The 20,738-nt window shown below is 42.2% G+C and overlaps 1 protein-coding gene and 1 long non-coding RNA gene across 9 annotated transcripts in view; one reads left to right on the forward strand and one right to left on the reverse strand.

The window, feature by feature from the left end:
* The window catches only part of Ten-m (teneurin transmembrane protein Ten-m), a 347,516-nt gene extending 337,303 nt beyond the window's left edge, over nt 1-10,213 (reverse strand). For all 5 annotated transcript variants that reach the window (XM_070285186.1, XM_070285185.1, XM_070285184.1 and 2 more), the window contains exon 1: nt 10,180-10,213. In XM_070285186.1, coding sequence (XP_070141287.1) covers nt 10,180-10,198 — 19 coding nt within the window. In that variant the 5' untranslated portion in view covers nt 10,199-10,213. The remainder of the gene's footprint in view (nt 1-10,179) is intronic.
* Nucleotides 1-20,738, forward strand: part of LOC138928320 (uncharacterized) — a 151,213-nt gene that overhangs the window by 54,774 nt on the left and 75,701 nt on the right. The window lies entirely within an intron of this gene.

The raw sequence follows: 20,738 nt of genomic DNA on the forward strand, positions 1-20,738 counted from the left end.
CCTCTCAGCCCGCCCTCGAAGCCACATCCTCCCCAATGCCAACCATTGGGGGTAACCGAAAAATTGCCTCTCAGATGACGACAGCTGTGCGGCGAAGTCGCAGGATGTCAACGCTCCCGCCGCAAAATGCTTCCCAATCAGAGACGCGTAATTAAAATATGTACAAACAGACCGAAGGGAAAATTCCCATGTAAGAAAACACCGAGCGGAGCAAACTTTGTTTGCTTTGCGTGTTTTCCTATAAAACCGAGAGCAAAGCCAAAGCAACAAACAGCAGCAGCGACAGCGGGAATCACGGCCACGAAATAATAACAAGAAAAACATTTGCATAAAGAAACAAACAGTGAGTGGAGGGGAGTGGGTTCCGCGCCCACCTCGAGCTTCAAGCGGAAGTTAATGAGAGCTGGACTCTGAGATGGGAGCGTGACACGGGCTGCACGAGTTGGAACTGAACCTTTGATTATTTTTTAAGTATTGAGTCTTCTAAATATTTTGTGTCATTTTAAAAGTTTATTTTCGCAATTTAACTTACCTCTAATTAAACACTTTCTTATTCTATAGACTCTCCAAGTCCCGAAGCTTTCGATCGTGACACGGTTGCATCTCGGCCTAAGGCTGAGGGGCAATCTGAAAAGTGAAATGCTCTCATAGCAAAATCACTTCATTAATGCGACATTTGTAAGGGGAGCCTGACTGGGCCTTGGCCAGAACAGAACACAGCTATTCGCCATATGCAACGTGGGCCCCGAGGCAATACGGATGTTGTCTCCACGCCCGGCACCAAACTTTGCGAGGAACTTGCCGCCGTGGAGCAGGCCAGGGTGGGTGACAGTCGCGTAAAAGTTGATTATTTTTTAGCAGGCGTTGCGGGCTGGGAGAAGCGCGGAGTGAGATTGTCGCTAGTACAGTGAATAATGACTTTTGCCACCGTTCGCCAAGCGAGCTGCCTCCGGCCAAGTTAACGTGTTTTTTTATCTGTCGCCCGCCCGAAGTCGGGGGAAGGGCCTTAGCTTTTGGTTTTCCGGCTCCTGGCTCTCGGCTTCTGTGTCCTGGGCCGTGGCTCCCCCTCCACCTCGCATTCCCCCTGCGCTGTTGTCGCAAAGTTATGCAGGCTCATTAAGTTGTTGAACAGTTTAGAGAGAGAAAATTGTCAGCTTGCTTAATTTGCCCGAGTTCGGCTACGGGCCGAGGGCGGCAGGGCGGGGGACCGGAACTCGAGTATAAACAAAAGACTTTCTCGCTGCGGCCCGCCTTTGTCCTTGTCCTGGTCTGGGGGTAGTAGCTCACGGGAGTGTTTAATGAAATGAATTTTAAGAGAGAATTTATTATTTTGTCCTTAAATGAAATGGAAAGTGCCAGGCGCCCATTGACTCAAATAGAATGCGGATGTAATTAAGCCAGGATTTCCATGGGTCCAATACCTGATAAAAATGATATTTGGACCAAGTTGACTTTTAACCGCCAAGAATGCAGATATCAATAAACTGAAAATTTAATTAAGAAGTCTTATCGAAAATCTATTAAACTCCAGGGAAATGAGGTTGCATATGTGCAGATTGATAACCTGCAATCAGAATATATGGATTTCTAAATATTGCAAATGAATGCAGAGATGGTAAACAAACTCAATATGTTCAAATTAAGGTTTTGAGCCCTATTTTTTCCTTGAACTTATTTAATTTTGAAAATCATAAAATTACCAAAATGTACTACGTACATACATAGAAATACTACAGTAGAAAATCTCGGCTAAGACTCTGTAAAAAGCAAAATTGTAACATTAAATTTTAATTTAATGAAACACAATGTTATGGCGATAAACCACCACACCAAATAAAATAAAACACAATAGGGTATGTGTCCAAAATTGACAGTTTTCACAATATCGCGGAGCACAAAAACAACAATTAAGTTATGCCCATTCTAATGTAGTTTACGTTTTAATTATCTAGTAAATTATGATATCATTCGAAACAAAATGGAGTTTTTAACATCTCAAACAACCAACCGTATAAAATGTAAGAAATATTCTAGCAAGCTTTGTAGTATATTGTGTCAGGTTGTGGAATCAATTGCCAAGTCCCATAAAAATTATCAGACGCGCGCCACAATTTAAAATTCAGAATATAAAAATAACACGTCATAATATTTATAATATTATATATTTTAATTTAAATGCTAGCTTTTTACTTGGCTTCTTAGTTTAAGTGTAATATAAATCAATGTATTAATATAAGTCATTAATTTAAAATATAAATATGCCTGTGTCCGCTCACTTTCTTAAGTTCTTTTTTGATATACATAGTGTAACACTTTAAATATGTAAACTTTTAAAGATATATTCTTTCAAAATGAAGAAATTATCCAGCTTTTTTTAAAAAACAGCTGAAGGAGTTTCAATGCTTTGATTATTTCAGGCTTATAATACGGCTTCACATTTGTTCCAAGCTGCTTATTTTCTCCATCACTAATCCACCCCCGGATCTAGCATAAGTAATATTATCCTTCATTGGGATAACTTTGTGCGGAACTCTTACCCCGAAACGGTTGACCACATCAACTTTTTCTCTTCCGCTCTGACACAATTTCACCTTCAATTAAACTTGAGGTAATTGACAGCGATGCCGAGGAAAGAAATCCCCGATTGGTAACCACAAGTCGGGGGAAAGTAGTACAGGTCGTCCTCCCCTCTGCCGGTCGAAAGATAAATGGCGATGCCTTAAACTGATTGTGTGGATTAAATTGCCATATTGGCGAAATTGGTACAGACACAGTCTCTCTGCGAGCTCTCTCCGACAGAAGTCAGGCCAACAAGTATCGAAAACTTATTTTTGATAAGCGCAATTATAATTGGATTTGGGGGAAGTTGCTCCCGGAGCGAGCAGGTAATCGGAGTTGGGGCGCATAGGACGGGGACGGAGTCAGGGCAATGATTAATCTACCTCCCGAGTATTTAAAAGCCAAACCGAAGACGACAGTGGAGGAAGCAACCCGAAAAGAAAATTGGAAAATGCGTTGTTTGGCTGCGATAAAGACGTGTTCGAGTTGCCCCCGCCCAGCCCCACGGTGTTTTTCTTTTGTAAATGTTTGCTGTCAAGATAAGGACAACACAGCGTGTGGTTTGGTGCGATTCCCCGGCCCCTCGAGGCTTCTTGGGAAGTATCAGGGTGAAAAGGAGTTTGTCAGGAGTTTTGGTTGCTAAGCCAGGACCCGTCTTAACAGAGACAAATGAAGTTGTTAGCGGGTGGCCCCAGAGAGATGTTTTCCTTGCCGTCCGGTTTGTGGGGAACCGGGGGAGCAAAGGTCGCTGCATTTCCCCGTTGTCTTTGATGTGTTCTCGCTGTGCCAGTTGACTGGTCATTCGGCCATTAATTGAGTTTAATTATTGGGGCGTTAATGAGGGGGTTGACGTTGACCCGGCCCCCAGCCGAGTGCACCCCAGAGTAAGTGAAATGAGCCAGGCCCTTAAGAGAACCAGATTAATCGATTCCCAAACAGGCTTTGAAACATATATCCAAGACTTGATTAGTTGGTGAGCTATGTGAACTCTAAGGGAGGACTCTAGACCTCCGTGGAACGCATTGAAAAATGTCATTTAGCATGGAAACTAATTCAGATTTAAAATAAACATTTTGGTTCTTAGTTATAGTAATTTAATCAAACTAAATAATTGTATAATTCAGTATAATAAATACATAAATAATAAATATTTTGCAACAGATTTAATATTTTTTTTTTTGATAAGAAATAAAATGAAATTGTATACTTTTCTTTCTCTGTGATTTTCAACCTTCCACAGTCACCACCCGCCCGACCAGCCAACAATGTCAATAGCTCATTAAAGCCCTTCACATTACTCAAGGCAGGGGGAGTCCCCTGGACCACGCAACCCGAAATGATAGACATTTATTTACACCCATAATTAAACGCAGACAATGGCAACGAACAGTGTTTGGGGCCGGGCCATGCCTGCCCTGTCAAATATTTCAGGCCCGTGTTGGCAACAATTTACAAAATGCAAATGGGCGATGCTTCCGCCTCCGCCTGCGGCGCTTTCCTCCGAATCTTCTAATGAGGCCGCTGCCAAGTCGAGGGAAATTTCGGATGCCGTTGCCTGCGCCTTGGGCGTTCAAAACTCTGGCCACATGTGACTCGAGTTTGTAGCGTTTTATTGTTGATTTTTCTAAATGGAAAACCAACAATAACAACTTGCGAACGGAAGGCATTTCTCTAAATAATTCCCCCTTGAAGTCAATTAAAAATGGCCCAAGACTCCCCCAGCTCATAGTCGATCGACCCTTTTCAGGAGCAAAATGGGTTCGTCTCCAGGCAGCGCCCTTTGTTATATGCAAATTAATAATGGCGATGATTTGTAAACTTTTCCCTAAAAAGGTGTTTGAAATTTGTTTCATTCTTAGTTTCGATTGCAGAAGAAATTACCGAAATAACTGAAAGCAGAATAATTCTATTGAAATACTCCGGTTCAATTTTTAATATCCTGCTATCTGAAAAGCCCGACCGTAGCGCTAGATCCCACAGTCGAAGCTGCAAAGTTTTTTCGAGCCCACGCCCATCAATCCCCATCAAGACAGACACCCACGTCAAAGTTGCACACTGCGCTTTTATGCAGATAAATTGTCGGTTATTCCCACTCCGCCCCAGAGTTTCATTTGGTTGCCTCTGGATGCCGCCCCAGTTGCTTCGGGCCGGGCTCAGGACGGGATATGCAGGATGCCAATGGAACCAGACCCGAACCCAGAACTGAGAACCCATCCCACACCCTCGAAGAGCAGCCTTCGCCTGATTGTTTCATAAAACTTTTTGGCTGCAAGCCCGGCCACTATTGTTGGTGCCGTATTCGAGCCGCTGCTGTTGTTGTGATTTGTGCAAATTAATTTGCTTATAATTTTTACGCTTAGTTAAACACAATTTTGAGTGATTTTCACACAGAGCCCAGAGCCCGGGAGCTGAAAGTTTTCCCTTCCGGGGATGGCGCACAGTGGGTCCTGACAAAGTGGAGAGCGGTCCCAGTTGGGCACTACGGGGATTTGCACGGGAATCTGCTTTAAAGTCGCCCGGCACAATCCTCATTTAAACGGGGAGCACAGGAGAGAGCTTCCAGTTGCATTCCCCCGGGGGCTTCGTTAGGCGCAACTGGCGGCCATGCAAATGTAGGCGGATTCAAAATGTGGTGGTCGGGGACATCGGATACAAAAAAGGTACATTTAAATTTTATTTCCCGATGGCCCCCACAATGCCACAGACTTTTCCACCCATTTGAGCGTTTTTCATATTTTTATACCCTTGCAGGGTATTATAATTTCAGTCAGAAGTTTGCAACGCAGTGAAGGAGACGTTTCCGACCCTATAAAGTATATATATTCTTGATCAGCATCAACAGCCGAGTCGATCTAGCCATGTCCGTCTGTCCGTCTGTCCATCTGTCCGTCTGTCCGTCTGTCCGTCTGTCCGTCTGTCTGTTTCTACGCAAACTAGTCCCTCAGTTTTAAAGCTATCTGAATGAAACTTTGCATAGAGTCTTCTATATACTCTCACTGCTATATATGTCGGAACGGGCCGGATCGGACGACTATATCATATAGCTCCCATACAAATGTTCGATAAATTTTTAGAAAAAAAATTATAACTTGGCTGTTTTTCAATATTTTTGCATCATTTTTGAGATATAGCCATTTTATATTATTACAGAATTTTGGTAAAAATTTTATGAAAATCGGACGACTATATCTTATAGCTGCCATAGGAACGATCGGAAAAAGAATAGGAAAAAAATTATAACTTTGTTGTTTTTCAACATATTCTTATCTACTTTTAGATATAAGCTTCTTTTATTATTTCAGAATTTTGGTAAAATTTTTATGAAAATCGGACAACTATATCATATAGCTGTCATATAAACGATCTGTAAAAGTGGAGAAAATGTAAAGCTGGGAATGTAAAACCTTAACTGTCAAACTGTAAACATAATAAGTAAAAGTAAAATGTAATGAAACTCTGTTTTGTGAGTGTTTTCAGCATTTAAATTTATAATATAAACATCAAAACCAATCTGCAAGGGTATACAAACTTCGGTGTGCCGAAGTTAGCTTCCCTTCTTGTTATAAATTGCTATAAATTGAGATATTAATACGATACGCGACAAAAGTCACGGGATCCGGAGCCAGACCGGTGGCGGCTCGAATGGCTGCTACTGCTGTTGGCCGCTTGGTTCGCTGACTCTGTTGCGAACATGCGGCAAAAAGTGTCGGGACATTAAAAAATGTGCGCGCAAGTGTGGCGCAAACAAAATGCTCAGTTATTTGTACAAAATGCGATGCGACAACTTTTTCGGCGGGCAACATTTGGCCGCCAGAGTCGCCCGCGATAATGATGAAGTTTTGCCCGACCGGAACCTCGATCTGGGGCTGGCTTTAAGCCGTAATTTAAACAGGGACTCTCCCTCCGATTTGGGCCTGCAGTAAGTGCGTCGCCTCCTGGATGGCCTTTGTGGCAGCTTAAATATTCCGGGCACACGTTCCCCACACATTTCGCCAGCCGCTTCAATTGGACTGATTTAATTGAATCAGTTTGGTCGTCTACTGCCAACTCCGCTCCCCCACCACTTGGCCAACCAATTCCGTGTCTTCGGTCTTTCAATTTACTACCCCTGTCATTGTTGTTCCTCCGTAGTTTCGGCTCTACGTTTGACTATTCACTCCTCTCTAGTGGTTTTCTTTTTTGCACACGTTTGCGTGCCATGCACGGCATAAAAATTTTGACACAAACCCGTTGCATACGATTCGGCTGGGAGCAACGGCGCGCACCGGCGGCCTATTTGTCTGTGTCTGGTCCTGGTCCTGGGCCTCCCTCCTCGGTGGTTGAGTTTTTTTAAGAAGGAAATTGTATAGAAAGGGCTCGCCATAACCACGCAGAGATATAGAATTCGTTCGAACATTCCAAAACTTCTTCACACAAATTTTCCTTGGACAGCATACAAAGGTTTTTCTATTAATTGAAGTCGCACACAGACTCTACTTGGACCTACATACTAATAGAAAACACTTTCTCCGTAATCGATTTATGCCTGAAAAAACTTTGGAAATAATGCTAAATAAATTACCCCGCATGGAAAAACAATCATTACACTTCCGAGCCATAGGCAATTTCGATTAGGTAGGTCTCTACCCGTTCTGGGGCAGAAGAAAAACTAACTTTTGCTTTATTCATAAAGCAAATGAGTGCGGGGAGGGGCCCGAAGTCAGCTGTATCCCACGCACGTATGAGATTTCTTATTTACGATAAGGAGACACACAAAAAATAGCAAAACAGAAAAGACAAAGGCAGAAGAAAGCCCAGCTAGCCCCATCCTTAAGCCACCCTTGAACTCCCCGCAGCAAGTCAGGCAGAAAAAAGGCAGACGCTGCAGAGACAAAGCAGCCAGTAAAAAGGCCAAATATTGAATTGTGCGTAATTTACGATAAAAAGGGGAAAATTGGAAAAGTTTTCGCCCAGATTCAGTCGTATGTGCGCCGGAGGAACGGGACGGAGGCCTCGTCTTTCGCTTTCCCTTATTTATGTAGTTCGTGTTTGGGGCAGCCAGGCACGTGTTTTATACGACAGAACCATGTAAAAAATTCTGATTGCCCGAATTGAGACGCACAGTGGTTCATATACTTTTTAGAATGAGTCGATTTATGATATCAACCAAAAACACCTCTTATATAGGTTTTAAATCAGTTAAAGGTACGGTTATGGCATAAAAGGGTATAAAACGGTAACTGAGCTGGAATATGAAATTTTGGGTTAAAGTTTTAATTTGACAAACATGGGACTTAATTCAAAGTTTCTAAGTATGTAGGACTTCTACAATATCGAGAGGCATCACCCAATGGGTATTGCTAAACAAGTTACTAGCAGCATTTGGCATTATTTCAGAGTTGCGCAACATATTTCTAGCAACATTTTACTATTCATATGACTGCAGTACTGTTAAATTACATTTCTTTAATCAATTTTAACATAAGACAGAACAGGGAACTTAATAAAAAAAATATATTATATAATCCTTCAATAAAGAGAAACCTTTAAGAAATATAAACTTAAATTGCCAATGTTAATTATAATCATATAACATTTGTAATAATAATATATAATAATAATAATTTGTAGTATAACATAAATTTATCAGCAAAATGTTTAATTGTATATAAAACGTAATACTTTTTTTGACTTTTAATAATTATATTAAAATTCAATTCAAAATAGATACCTAGATTCTTATACAGCATAAACTTTTTGTTAACATAATGGAATTGTCATAGGCCAACATTAAGACATTTTTATACCGTTGCAGAGTATTATAATTTTAGTCAGTTTGCAACAGAATAGACGGTTACGACCATATTAAGTTTATATATTCTTGATCAGCATCAACAGCCGAGTCGATCATTCTATCCTCCTGTCCGATTCTACCTTTGAATATACATACATATGTAGTCTTCTGACTATTCTCTCTTTTATGGATGTCGGAACGGCCGACTATATCATATAGCTGCCATAGAAACAATCGGAAAAATTATAACTTCGTTGTTTTTAAGCATATTTTCATATATCTTGTATTCTTGTATGTATGTAATATTTCAGAATTTCGGTTTTAATTTTTTGAAAACCTTTGACTATATCATATAACTACCATTGGAACGATAAGGAAATTAAACAAAAAACGAACGATAAAGTAAAGCTGTGACTTTAAAAATAAATAATTAATATGTAATTTAAAGGATATTAAAATCGGTGTGCCGAAGTTAGCTTTCTTTTTTGTTTAAATTTGTTTTTTCTCATGAATATAGTTATAAATATATTTAACCCATTTAAAAATGAAATATAAATAATACAAATTTATAGTATACAACTTGAGTTTTATTGCTGTGGAACCACTGTGCAGCCTCACCGAGAGCGATTGTGTATATTGTCCTGCCTCTAGGACCAATTGAGACGTTTTTATTAAATATTACAAGTAGCTAAATAAATTAGTCAAAGGACGTTGTTGCGTTGCCTGGGAATGCGAATTGGCCTCTTGCTATGGAGCCCAGTTGGCTCGGTGATAAGGGGCCCTTGCAGATGTGTGAATAGTTTCCGGGATAATAACTCCTCTGAGCCCCGCCTACAATCATCGCCATGCCCTATTTTCCACCACGTTCTATGGGTGATAATGCAAATTTATGCCTTAATTGCGGACTCCCTTCGGAGGGCCCATTTTCCATTGAGCTGCAGCTGTTTCAGTGGGCACCATTAAGTCACATTCGGTTAGCCGACCGGGGCGGCTGGGTTTTTTGCATTGCAATAGGCCCGGCGACAGCTCAGACGCGTCCACCTCCAAACTGATGCCATTAAAACATTTATGTAATTGCTGTTATCGACAGCGGCTGGCTCTGCAAAATGGCCTGGCGGCCGCATCCAGGATCGGGAATGGCGGCGGGTCTGTAAACGGACCTTTAATACACTTTTGATTGGATTGTCGCACAAGTTAATTGAACGGCGCAACATCGGCTACGGCAAAAATTTCCCAGCCGGGCGAAGCCTAAGCCACTGAGCGAACAGTGCTTTTAGCCGGGTCAACGCGAAAACTGGTGGCAATTAATTTTGAAACTAGCTGGAGAGGCGGCGGCCCAACCCGCGGCTCCAATTCATGTCGATTCATGGAAGCTCATTAGTTGGCAGACTGGCAGTGGACAGCCCCCGAAAGTAGACAGCAGTGTCCTTTGTTCGATTGTATCGTATCCTCTCGCCCTCTGCTCGAGCTGCAACTTTTGCTACTGCCAGGGTGGCTGTGTATCGCAGCCGGACTCGGTTCCATTTTAATGCTCGAACGCATTCTTATCTTCTGTTGTCCTCGGCGAGCAAATTGTTTGAGAATGACCCGCGTAAACTTGCTTTCTGGCTGATTTACTGTAAATTGTATTGTGGCAGTGATTTGCCGCAATCCCATATAAATCGTACGCAACGTGGCAAGAAATGCGCCCGACATGCTTACAAATTGATTGACCTGCGAACGAGGTCGCAGAGCGTGGATTTGCCTAGTGGTTCCCTTGATTGTGGACCTTGCTAATGGATGGCCGGCAATTTGGCATGTGTCACGGCCAGAAAGGTAATGAATACATCCTCTGATTGGAGACTTACCTTTTTGATAACTCATCATTCCAACTTAGTTGCGCATAGATGAGGGGGATTAGACCGGGTTCAGTACAGCACAGCCCGTGGATATCTGAAAAACGAAGGGAGTGGAATAATCAGCTTTATGGATGACTTATGAGTTGCTATACATTCCCACAGTACCCCGATGCAATCACCGTAATAGGGGGAAAACTTCTTGCCAGCCCATCGGCAAACACGCCATCATCGTCGTCTTCTGCCACTTTAGCACATTTTTACTTCTGCGTCTACTCGAGTCAGTTAAAAACCTTTTGCATTCGTTTGTTTGACTTCCCCGCCCAGCCGAGAGATGGAACCATTCTGATGTTTACCGAGAACTAAGCCCGCATCCCAGGAACAGTTAGAGAAGACCCAAAGACGCTGTAGTGGGCCTGGAAGGAGGAGCGTGTAAACAATCTCAAGTTTTCTTCGCGTTAGTTTTGTAAATTGCAGGTTGCAACATTTTCATTAAATTAAGTCAAACAGCAAACAAGTGGAGAGGAGCTCGACCGGCACAGGCAAACAATCAGGACTCCCGCCGAGAGTCTTGTAAACAATAACAGCTAACTGTCATGCTCGAGCCGAAATTACGGCCGTAAAGGTGAGTCCTTGCGGAGGATTGTGCCAAAGGATTTCGGCGTTGCCAGGCGATGACTTTGACGAAATCCCCAATAACGATTTCAAATGCTCCAAAATTATGTCTCCTTTGTGAGTCTGCCCTCGATTAATCTGCGGAGCATCATCATCTGTCATGGAGAGCGGCTCCTGGAGCAGAAGCAGGAGCAGGAGCCGGTAGCCGAAAAACCAAGCGTCAGCTGAAGCTGACAGCGTGTCCTGGTTGCACATTTTTGCCTGGCTCGGCAAAAGTCAAGAGCTCTGAACCGAGTGGAGCAACCCTCCCTCCCCGGCACAGCGCAGCATTAATTAAGTTTGTAACGACAAATGCCAACACGACACGAGACGTAAACACTCGCTCAGAGACAGACACGCGCCCTCCCGTAAATCAGACAAGCTCCATGCAAATGCGGAGCAACAACGGGCTCAAAGGATATTCCAGAGAAGATGGACTGAGACCGGGAACCGAGACGAGGACCCCGAGTGCGAGTGCAGTGCAGTAACGGCGTCTGCGTGAACGTCATGACGATGTTAATTTTATAAACTCTTCAGTTTTTAGACCCTTTTCGGTCCCCGCACGCCTCAGCCAGCTTAAACTATTCCCCCTCCTGTTATTGTTGTCCTGCGTGTTTGTGTCCACGCTAGTTAGCGCCTGCGGTGGGTTTGTGTCTGTGCTGTGACGGATGTGCGTTGTGGGTGTGTGCGCCATGGACGTGTCGGTGTGTGTGTGTGTTGTAGCTGGAGTTTGTGTTTGTGGGTCTGGCGTGTTTATGTCCTTCGCTGTCTCGTTAACAGGATTTGAGGGCCGCTTTAGCTGTCGCCTCCGTTGCGGTTGCTGTCTCCCTTTGGATGCTTTAAAAGCGAAATTCAGACTTTAAATTCTAACTTGTGCCCAATTAAAAATTTGTATTTATATAAAGTGAATAAATATTTTTGGCAAAATGGTCACGTGACTTCCTTGTAAAGAGACTTTATACTTAATGAGAACTATGTAAAATCCTCAATCCCCGTGCATCGTTATTTAAAATTTATTAAAAGGCAATGAATGCATTTATCTACGACGACCTTAATTTTTGAGTTTACCTAACATACTCGACACCTCTTACATCTGTTTATGCCTTCAAGTTGTGGCATTTATAGACCTTTAATTGTTTCCCTCTATTTGTTTTTTAGGCATCTTTGCAGATCTTAAAGCCTTGCCAACTCTGATTTATTTAACATTTTCCAGCCACGTGCAACATTTTTCTATTTGTTTGACGCGCCGCATTTTGCAGGTCGGATTTTGTAGTTTTCAGCCAGGCGCTCTTGGCATGGAAAACTCGAGGAGCCAGCGAAACGTAGCCTAGCAATTGAGCCTTGGCATAAGGTGGAAAATGGGGGGGGCGGCGGTAAACGCCGACTTTGCTTTGTGCAACAGCGCGTGAATCTGTATAGGAGGTAAAAATGCAATGTCTAGGCAAACACAGAGACATTTGCTGGGGGTGGGGAAAATATATACGTACGTATGTATACGTACGATATATATAATAGATGGGGGGTCTGGAAAAAGAATTTTATTTGTTTATAGCGCAGCAAGCGGCCAACAAAAAGTGCAGCGTGGCAGCCGGGTAAAAGAAGCGAAGGAATAAAAAAAACTTTCAAAAAACCTGCCAGGTGCAACAGACTCAAGCATTGTCAATATGGGGCACGGAAAGTTGGAGACTGCGAACGCGCATGAGAGTGTCTATTGTCGCTAAAAAGGTGTCTGTGTGTTTGTTAAGGGTCTTTCCAACCACCTTGGCATGCATTACGATATGAGTAAGAGGTCCTTCTAAACAAAACAAAAATTACACTACATTTTTTAAAGATAATTTAGGCTGAAATTAAAACTCTACTGATCTTTAAATCGATTTGTTTTATACACATTTTAAAATTTTTTTTGGAAAATAGTTTAAGATCAATTTAACAAAACAAACATTTATTTAATTAATTAATCGGTTTATCTGCCACCGAATCTAAAAAACTATACAGTTATATTAAATAAAATACTTTTTGTTTAATTGCCTTATAAAATTTTGCTATTTATTTATATATACTCGACCTTTTTTGCTTTTCTGTTTTATTAAACTGTATTAAGCTATATATATGTATAAATTATACTTCATCGTTCCTAATTGTTTCTTACCAAAATAATTTTCGTCAACGTAAGGATATTCTGTATTCAATACAATACAATGATACCCCCCTTTGGAGCATTTTAGTTTACAGCAATTATAGATTTCATAATTCCATTCTGTACGCCCTAATCCGCAATCATAGTATTTGCCTGACTATTTGTCAGCGTTGGCCATCGTTAGCCGACGCTGGCCTCCACTCGCATCCGCTGGAAAGGCGCCACATCCGACAGCGGAGTACATAATTTAAATGGCAACTTTAAAATGTTTACCGAACGCTTCATCGTGGTTGTAACGAGAATTTACGGGCCAGCAGCTAACCAAACACACTCCTACACCCACCGCAGACCCTCTCCCACACGGACGCGGACACACAGACATCCTGCAGTGTCTGTTTGTTTCTATTTGCGCTTAACCCGCGAGGGGCGAGCGCTGAAAAGCAGGCACCTTTTTTCTTCTCGGATCCACAGGCGCGAAAAGATATGCGACGAGGGGACGGGGTGGTGGGACCGAAGCAAGTTCACCATTCGACACTCTGTCAGTCGGATAGACAGACTTTTGTGCTCATTACTGTGGCAAATTTTTTGTTCGCCTTCCCGCTGGATTTTAATTAAAATTAATTACATTAAGTGCAACCGGCAAACAACAAACATCAGCGTAGGAATCCGCAATCGCCGTCCGAGAAACTGAAAAATAAAATCATCCCTATATAAAGACCAAGAATTGCAAAGAATGAACTCGCTAGATGCAGGCTTTAAAGTGCTTTAATCGGCTTCCCTCAATAATGGGGAACAGTAAAAAGATTTGATACCCCTTTGCGGGTATTACAGCTTGAAGTCATCCTATACATTACTATAAGAATTTATTATATTTTTACTGTTTAATATGTTGATATATTAGATATAATATAAATTTATAGCATTAAGTATTCATGTATCGATTTACGTGTCAAATGGTTAGTGGAGCTAAGCCCGGTTTTTTCATTTTTTTTTAACTGGTGCGGATAATGAAAGAATGAATAAACCTTATGTTTGCTTTCATATATTAAATTTACGTTATTTTTATAACTTAAACTTTAAATTTTTCTTGGGTACCAAGTATTTCTTAGTCGAGCACCCTTGACTCTTGCTTTTCTTATTTGTTTTTTCAATTTTTTGGCATTCATACGTTGGGTCAAATGGTAATTTTTTCACACAGCATTCTCCACTCTGATGTTTATATTACAGCAGACGGAATTATTTTGGTTGCTAAATGGTTTGTTTTTTATGAAGCCTGGAATTGAACTTCCACACAGTGTAAATAGTGCATTTGGGATCGGATTTTGTAAATAATTTAAGATTTATCTTATTACTTTACAGATAAGAGTATTCCATATCTAACATAAATAGTTTAATGTAAATAGAGAGTAAAATAACTATGGTAACATCTAATGCACATTGAATTCCCTAACAAATATAAAAAGTTTTCAAGCAAACTTCAGCTGACTACGAAATCTAAAATACAACAAATTGCTGGAGTGCTTACCGAACTCTCCCCTCGGCTGATGACTTTTAAGCAACATCATAAAGTACAACAATTGACAACATTTTTATTATTTCGTCTGCGTCAGTTTTCATTTTTTGGGAAATATTTTTCTGAGCAATTAAATGTTGCCACTTGGCAGCAAAAGTTTAGCGTAGAAAAGTTTCGCAGCTGAAAGTTATAGCGTAAAAACTCTTCAACCAGAAGGGCAAAAGTAAAAGCAAAATCAAAGCCAACTTCCCTGGGCAGGGGCGGATCCGAAAGCACAAATAAATGACAATAAAAATAAGCCATAGGGAAACATTTGGTAATACCAGCGAAGAAAATCATAAATAAAACGCATGTAATCCTCGATTGAGTGCTTAACTTGATGCTCTGGCGGGCGAGGGGTCCGGAACAGGGCTGGAGGGAGGGAGTGGGAGTTGCGGGTGCGCGATAAGGGCGAAAGGCAAGTATTTACATTTGTGGCTGATGCGGTGGCCGCATTGAAAAGTCATCAATCATCCGGGCTCGCTCAGCCAGCGGAGCAAAAAATTTGTCAGTTTAGCAAAAATTCAGTGCTGGCTTGATATTGATCCGACTGGCTGAGGTACATCCACACAGTTAACGCTCCCAAGCACCCAATTTGCAGGGAACTTTAAGAGCCTTTAAGTTTGCGGCCCTTAAAAAGTGCGCCAGGGAGGAAGGTGGCGGCAAGCCGTGCAACAAAACATCTGAAACCGGCAAATGAATGGCTGAATAGATAGGAACCAGTCGAAGAGAGTGGCAGGAAGAGGACGAGTGGCCGTAGAGCAAAAGTTTACATAACATTAAACAAAGCGCACAATGGCACGAAAGCAGACTTAAGGACCCTGCTGATGAGTGCGAATGGACAGGCGGCCAGGCGATGGTGGTTCGAGCGGGGAATCGCAGGCAAGAAAAGAAAATTTGTTTAGACTTTCTGCCCCTGCCAAGTCAAACAAAAACGAGTTGCGCATAATGAAGCACAAATGCACAAAGGACTCCAAGGACTTGGGATACATTTTATAAATGTAGCCACCTCTCGAGCTCTTTGCTCTTTTTGCGCCCCCGGAATCTTGCGAGGCTTGGGAATCGAAGCGAAGTGCAGCAAAAGACCGTTGAATCTATGCCAAATTATCAGGCAGGCAACCGCAAACTTAAACGCTGAGTTTCACTTTCCCGAGCAGGCGGGCCGGCCACCCCTTATAAGAAATTATTTCATTAACAACTTCAATTGGCAGTCGTTAGCGGGAAGTTTCCCTCGGCCCGGGTCAAAGTTTTCGGGCAAGTTTGCGAGTTTTATTTGCAGCAAATGCTATAATCGTGTTAGTAGCCTAACTTGCGGATAACTGTTTGCCAATGAGTGAACTGCAGCGCTCTAATTGTGCCAAAGTTGCCAATCCCTGGCCCTCCCAATTCGCCCCCGGGTAGATCTCCAAAGCCCCGATTTGCATACTCGCAAGCAAAAAGTGTGCTGCGTCCCACTAATCCCTCTTTATGGCCGACTGAGCCATAAACTGTGCGCACTTAATATGAAACACGCTTAAAAGCGGCTCCCCTCCTCCGGGCGGCCATAAATAAATTATGAAAAACGCTTAACTACTTTCGACAGCTTATAAACGCCTACAAAATGGGACGCCCCCTCAACTATTCGCTGTCTGTGCGCCTGTGTGTGCCGTGCTGGGTGTTGATTTACAGTTGCATATTCCTTAAGCGGCCCCAGCGACTCACGTCCTGCCGTCGTCCTGGTCGTCGCTCGAGACTGCGGTTGCTCGTAAAGCAATTCATTTCCCTTATGCATTTTGTATGTGCGGGCAAAGAGCCCAAGGAGGCCAGGTATCCTTCGGCCCGCGAAAGGTAGCAAACGTCTGGAAATGGCGCAACGGAAGCGCTTTTCAATGAAATTTATGACGCATGGAAACATTAGACGATCGTTGACGTTTACAAGTCGCGGAGGCAGCTCCTATAGCCCCACGGCCCTATAGCTGGCTGGCTGGCTCCGACTAATGCCCTGGCACACAGCGATTTATGAGTTCAGCCAAGTTGGGCGCTGTCTCATTCGGCCTCCGCTGCCTGCTAATTTCGAGGGGCCACGGGTGTCGAAAGAATTTCAATTAAATATAATTTATGTAGCCCCAAAAAGTTGTCAACTTGACGAGAGCCACAATAGCGGCCCGGCGCGAACTCCATCTTGCCCCAGCTTTAAGGTCCTGCGCTCGTTTGCTGCTTGTTAGTAGTTAGGCCAACGGAGCGGAGGAAAGCCGAACCTTTTTCCCTTTTTTCGCTATCTCACTCGCAGGCGGAAGGGCTTTGTTTTTGCAGCCGTTTACCGAATGGCCCGCCCCCGAGCTCTGCTGGTCGTGTAAGCAGCCAAGCAGCGGAAATGATTCGTCGTAATTTTCCTTTGTGTAATCAACTCCTTTGTAGGGAATATTTTGTATGTTCATATGCCTTGCCGACGCCGTCACTCTTGAGTCCCGAGTCCCGACTCCCGAATCCAGACTTTTTGCTCCCTACTCCCTGCTCGAGGGCCAGAGGAGTCGCCTCCTCCGACGCCCTGTGAAGTGCGCTTTTAGGCGTGCTCCTTTATAGTTTTATTTCTCTCTTCTGCTGAAAACTTTTACACTCTGCCGCTGGATTTTACGCTCTTTTGAGTTTCCTACATTTTAGTGGATCAAGTCCATTGCGGGCGTTTGTGCAATTTAATGAGATTTCCCATCGCCAGCGGAGTTGATAATTATGCAAATATTTCAATTATTGAATGCCAGCCACTCGCTCTCCAGCCCGCCGGGCAACTTTCAGAGCCTGACAACCCACATCAAGTCGGGCAGGTGAACCTATTATCGCCCATCTATCCGGTTCTGATTATTATGAAGTCTGGCTGTCAGCGGGTTTAAGCAGCCCACTTAAAGCCCAGGATGCTGCCGTGGGCAAAGTTTCGCGCCATCAATTGATCATTATTCACTTTGTCAGGGGACTTGTTGTTCGTGAAAGTTGATTATGCGTAATGGATGTGTAAATATGGCTGTCAGGAATTGGAAAATATCTTTGCCGTTGACTTGAGTTCTAGTTTAACAATATGTAAACCGTTCAGCATAACCTCCCACAAAAATAATTTAATGATTTTGATGCTTCCAATTCTTTTCTACCGGCTTATTTATATACCCATTCATAACCGAAAGTCTTTCAGACAGAAGGACCTTCTCTGGGGTCCGAGAAGTATGTGTTCCGTTTTACTAATTGCCTCCCCTTTTCTTTATTTATACAAGTTCGGTTAATAAATCGGTTACTAGGGTAAAGGGCCATTTTTGGAGATAAACTATCATTAAAAGGATAGATGTATAAATTGATATCGAATAAGCCCCAAGGGTTTTTAAAAAACAAAGTTTCTGTGTGTGATGAACGTCTGCAAAATATGTATACTTTTGAGTTCACAGCTCCAAGTTTCTAGCAACTTTTTAACTTCTGTGAATTTTGCATTTTTACAAATTTAAGCTTAACTAGACTTAGTGAAATAGCCATTTACTTTGGGTATCAAGTATCTCACAGTCCAGCCTCTATACCTTTTGGCTGTCATAGGAAAATTGTTTTAATGCGAAATATTACATGTTTGTTTGAATGCGAACATAACATAGATTACATAGATTTTTTCAACTTTAATAGTGTTATTGTTTTAACTATAAGGGTACGTTAAATTTAGCAAGTCAATTTATTATTTCTGATTGAAGAATATTTCGAGCGCTTTCTGATTACGGAAAATAGCGTTAATGATAAGAAACACTAATAGGAGATATGTACAAAATACATATATTTATATATAAGCACATAACAATTTGCTTTTAATAAAATTTCAAAATCGTATTTTTAAAATCATATAAAATAATCGTATAATATAATAAACATTAAAATTATAACTGCTGAAAAAACCAAAGTAATATAAATTTGAATTACATTTACTATTCTTATTATATTTACAGTTTGACAGTTACAGTTTTACATTCACAGCTTTACATTTTTCGCGACATCTACCGGTTCTTTCTAAGGCAGCCATACAATAAAGTCGTTCGATTTTCATAAAATTATATTAGAAATTCTTAATTAATATAAAATGGTCATATCTCAAAGTAGATAAAAACATATGTTGAAAAACAGCGACGTTATAATTTATTTTCCGATTGTTTATACGGCAGCTGTATATTCGTCCGATCCGGTCCGTTCTGACTTACATAGCAGTGAAAGTACGCAAAAAACTATATCCAAAGTTTCATTCAAATAGTTTGCATAGAAACAGACAGACGGACAGACAGATGGGCGGACTACGGACATGGCTAGATCGACTCTGCTGTTGTTGCTGATCAAAAATATATATACTTTATAGGGTCTGAAATGTATTTTACTGCGTTGCAAACTTCTGATTAAAAGTATAATACCCTCAAAAGTAAAAAAACTTTATTTTTTTGTACAGTACTAATAGCACGAAAAGGAAATTATGCACGAAAATAATATAGTTCTTTTTAAAGTATGTGTGGGATATTAGTATTTGCTTTAAAGATTTCTAAGAATCTGACGACAATATCTCTAAACACGACCCACTTATTACTAATAATTAATTATTTTGTCTTATACATTTTAAAGAATAATACTGTTTGCAGAAATGTTTTCATCAAATTTACCTCAAGTTGTTGTACGTTTGCAACGCTTTGTGTTCTTTTGTATTTTATTATTGTATTATTCATCACGTGCTTTCTGGAACTCTTAATTGTGACTATGGCCGCCAGAAAATACAATTTCTGCGACCGTGAGAGTGCGAAAAAAAGTTGGAAAACCCAAATCGGGAGCTGACTGCAGGTTACCATGCTAACATCAAAGCGTTGGACAAACATTTGAAGATCAAAAAGCCAAAACCCCATTTAACCCTGTCCAATGGGAACAACACTCTGCAAGCATGTGTTTCTCCATGGTCAAACGGTGACCCATAGGCCGGGGTGGAGTGGCTGTGTAAGGCGTGTGCTGCCTGCTCGTCGGTTGCATTAATAAAAATGTTTCACCATATTGGTAAATCCATTATGAATATTACGGGGGAGCAAAAGGCAGACCGTTTACCAGCGGCAGCTGGATGTGGATGTGTATATGGGTGCAGGGATGGAGGGATGGAGGGCATTCGCCGAGGGCAGTGATGTGCTGGAGTGCAGCCTGAAAAGATTGAAATTGAAAATTGTGCTTCTGCATTGGAGGCTCGCTGGTCCTTTCGCGTTTTCACCGCTCCGGCCGAGCCTCTCCCCGTCCCACTCCCGCCCCGTAATTGTGGGCGAAAAGCAAAGCAAATGTTTACGTAATAAATTTACGTGATTGAAATATGTCGAGTTGGCAACAAAAATGGCCAATGACTGCCCCCGCCCAGCAGTCTGGCTAACGAGTCCCCGGTTCTCCCCGGCTGTGGTGTAAATTTTTACACATGTATGGAGTTGAAGCGAGTGCCCGAGGGGCGAACCGGGAAGTTGCTCATTTTTATTAGTTGCCAAAGCGCTTGGCGGCTGTTGTTGGTCGACGTTCGTTGCCTGAAAAACCGCAATTTGTGCAAAAATTATGAAACGAGACTTTGGGCAAACACAATCAGCGCTTGGATAAGTTTTTGTGCATTTAAATTAGTGGCTCCTTGTGCTGCGGCAAATAGCCGGACAGGATGTGCCGAAGGACACAAAGGCCTGCTGTCCATAAGTGGATGTGTGAGGCGGATTTGCAGTAATTGAAATGTGCGTGCGGCCTAATTGCTCTCTTAAATGAAAAGCCAAATCGGAAAAGGACCACACTTGCGTTTAATCGGGAGGCGATTGCCCCGAGCTGAAGGCATTTTCCACACATCCGCCAAATCCTTGCCGTTCGCACCTGTCAGACGTTCGCTTGGCCGTCATCCACTCCAAGTGCACACGCCCTACCCAGAAGGGATAAAGGATGGGCTCCAAAAGAAAAATCTAACCACGCGCAATTTGTCGTTTGTGGATGTGGAAATTGATCCGAGTGATTTTCCTACCCACTCCAGGGCTGTCTGAAAAGTATTTACTGCGTCGTCAGTCATTCAATTTATCGCATTTCTTTGGCCCAAGCCGGGCCAAACCGAACTAAACCAAACAGAGGAATCTGTCAGAGACCCCGACGTTAGCGTCTTCCCGGGGTTGGCTCTAACTTCGACCTCGAACCAGACTCTGGATAGGGCTTCCTTCACCGGCTCCGGGAACGGCGACAAGTTCATACGTCTTA

The sequence above is a fragment of the Drosophila kikkawai genome, chromosome 3L (genome assembly GCF_030179895.1).
Source record: "Drosophila kikkawai strain 14028-0561.14 chromosome 3L, DkikHiC1v2, whole genome shotgun sequence".
In the NCBI taxonomy this organism is placed as follows: domain Eukaryota; kingdom Metazoa; phylum Arthropoda; class Insecta; order Diptera; family Drosophilidae; genus Drosophila; species Drosophila kikkawai.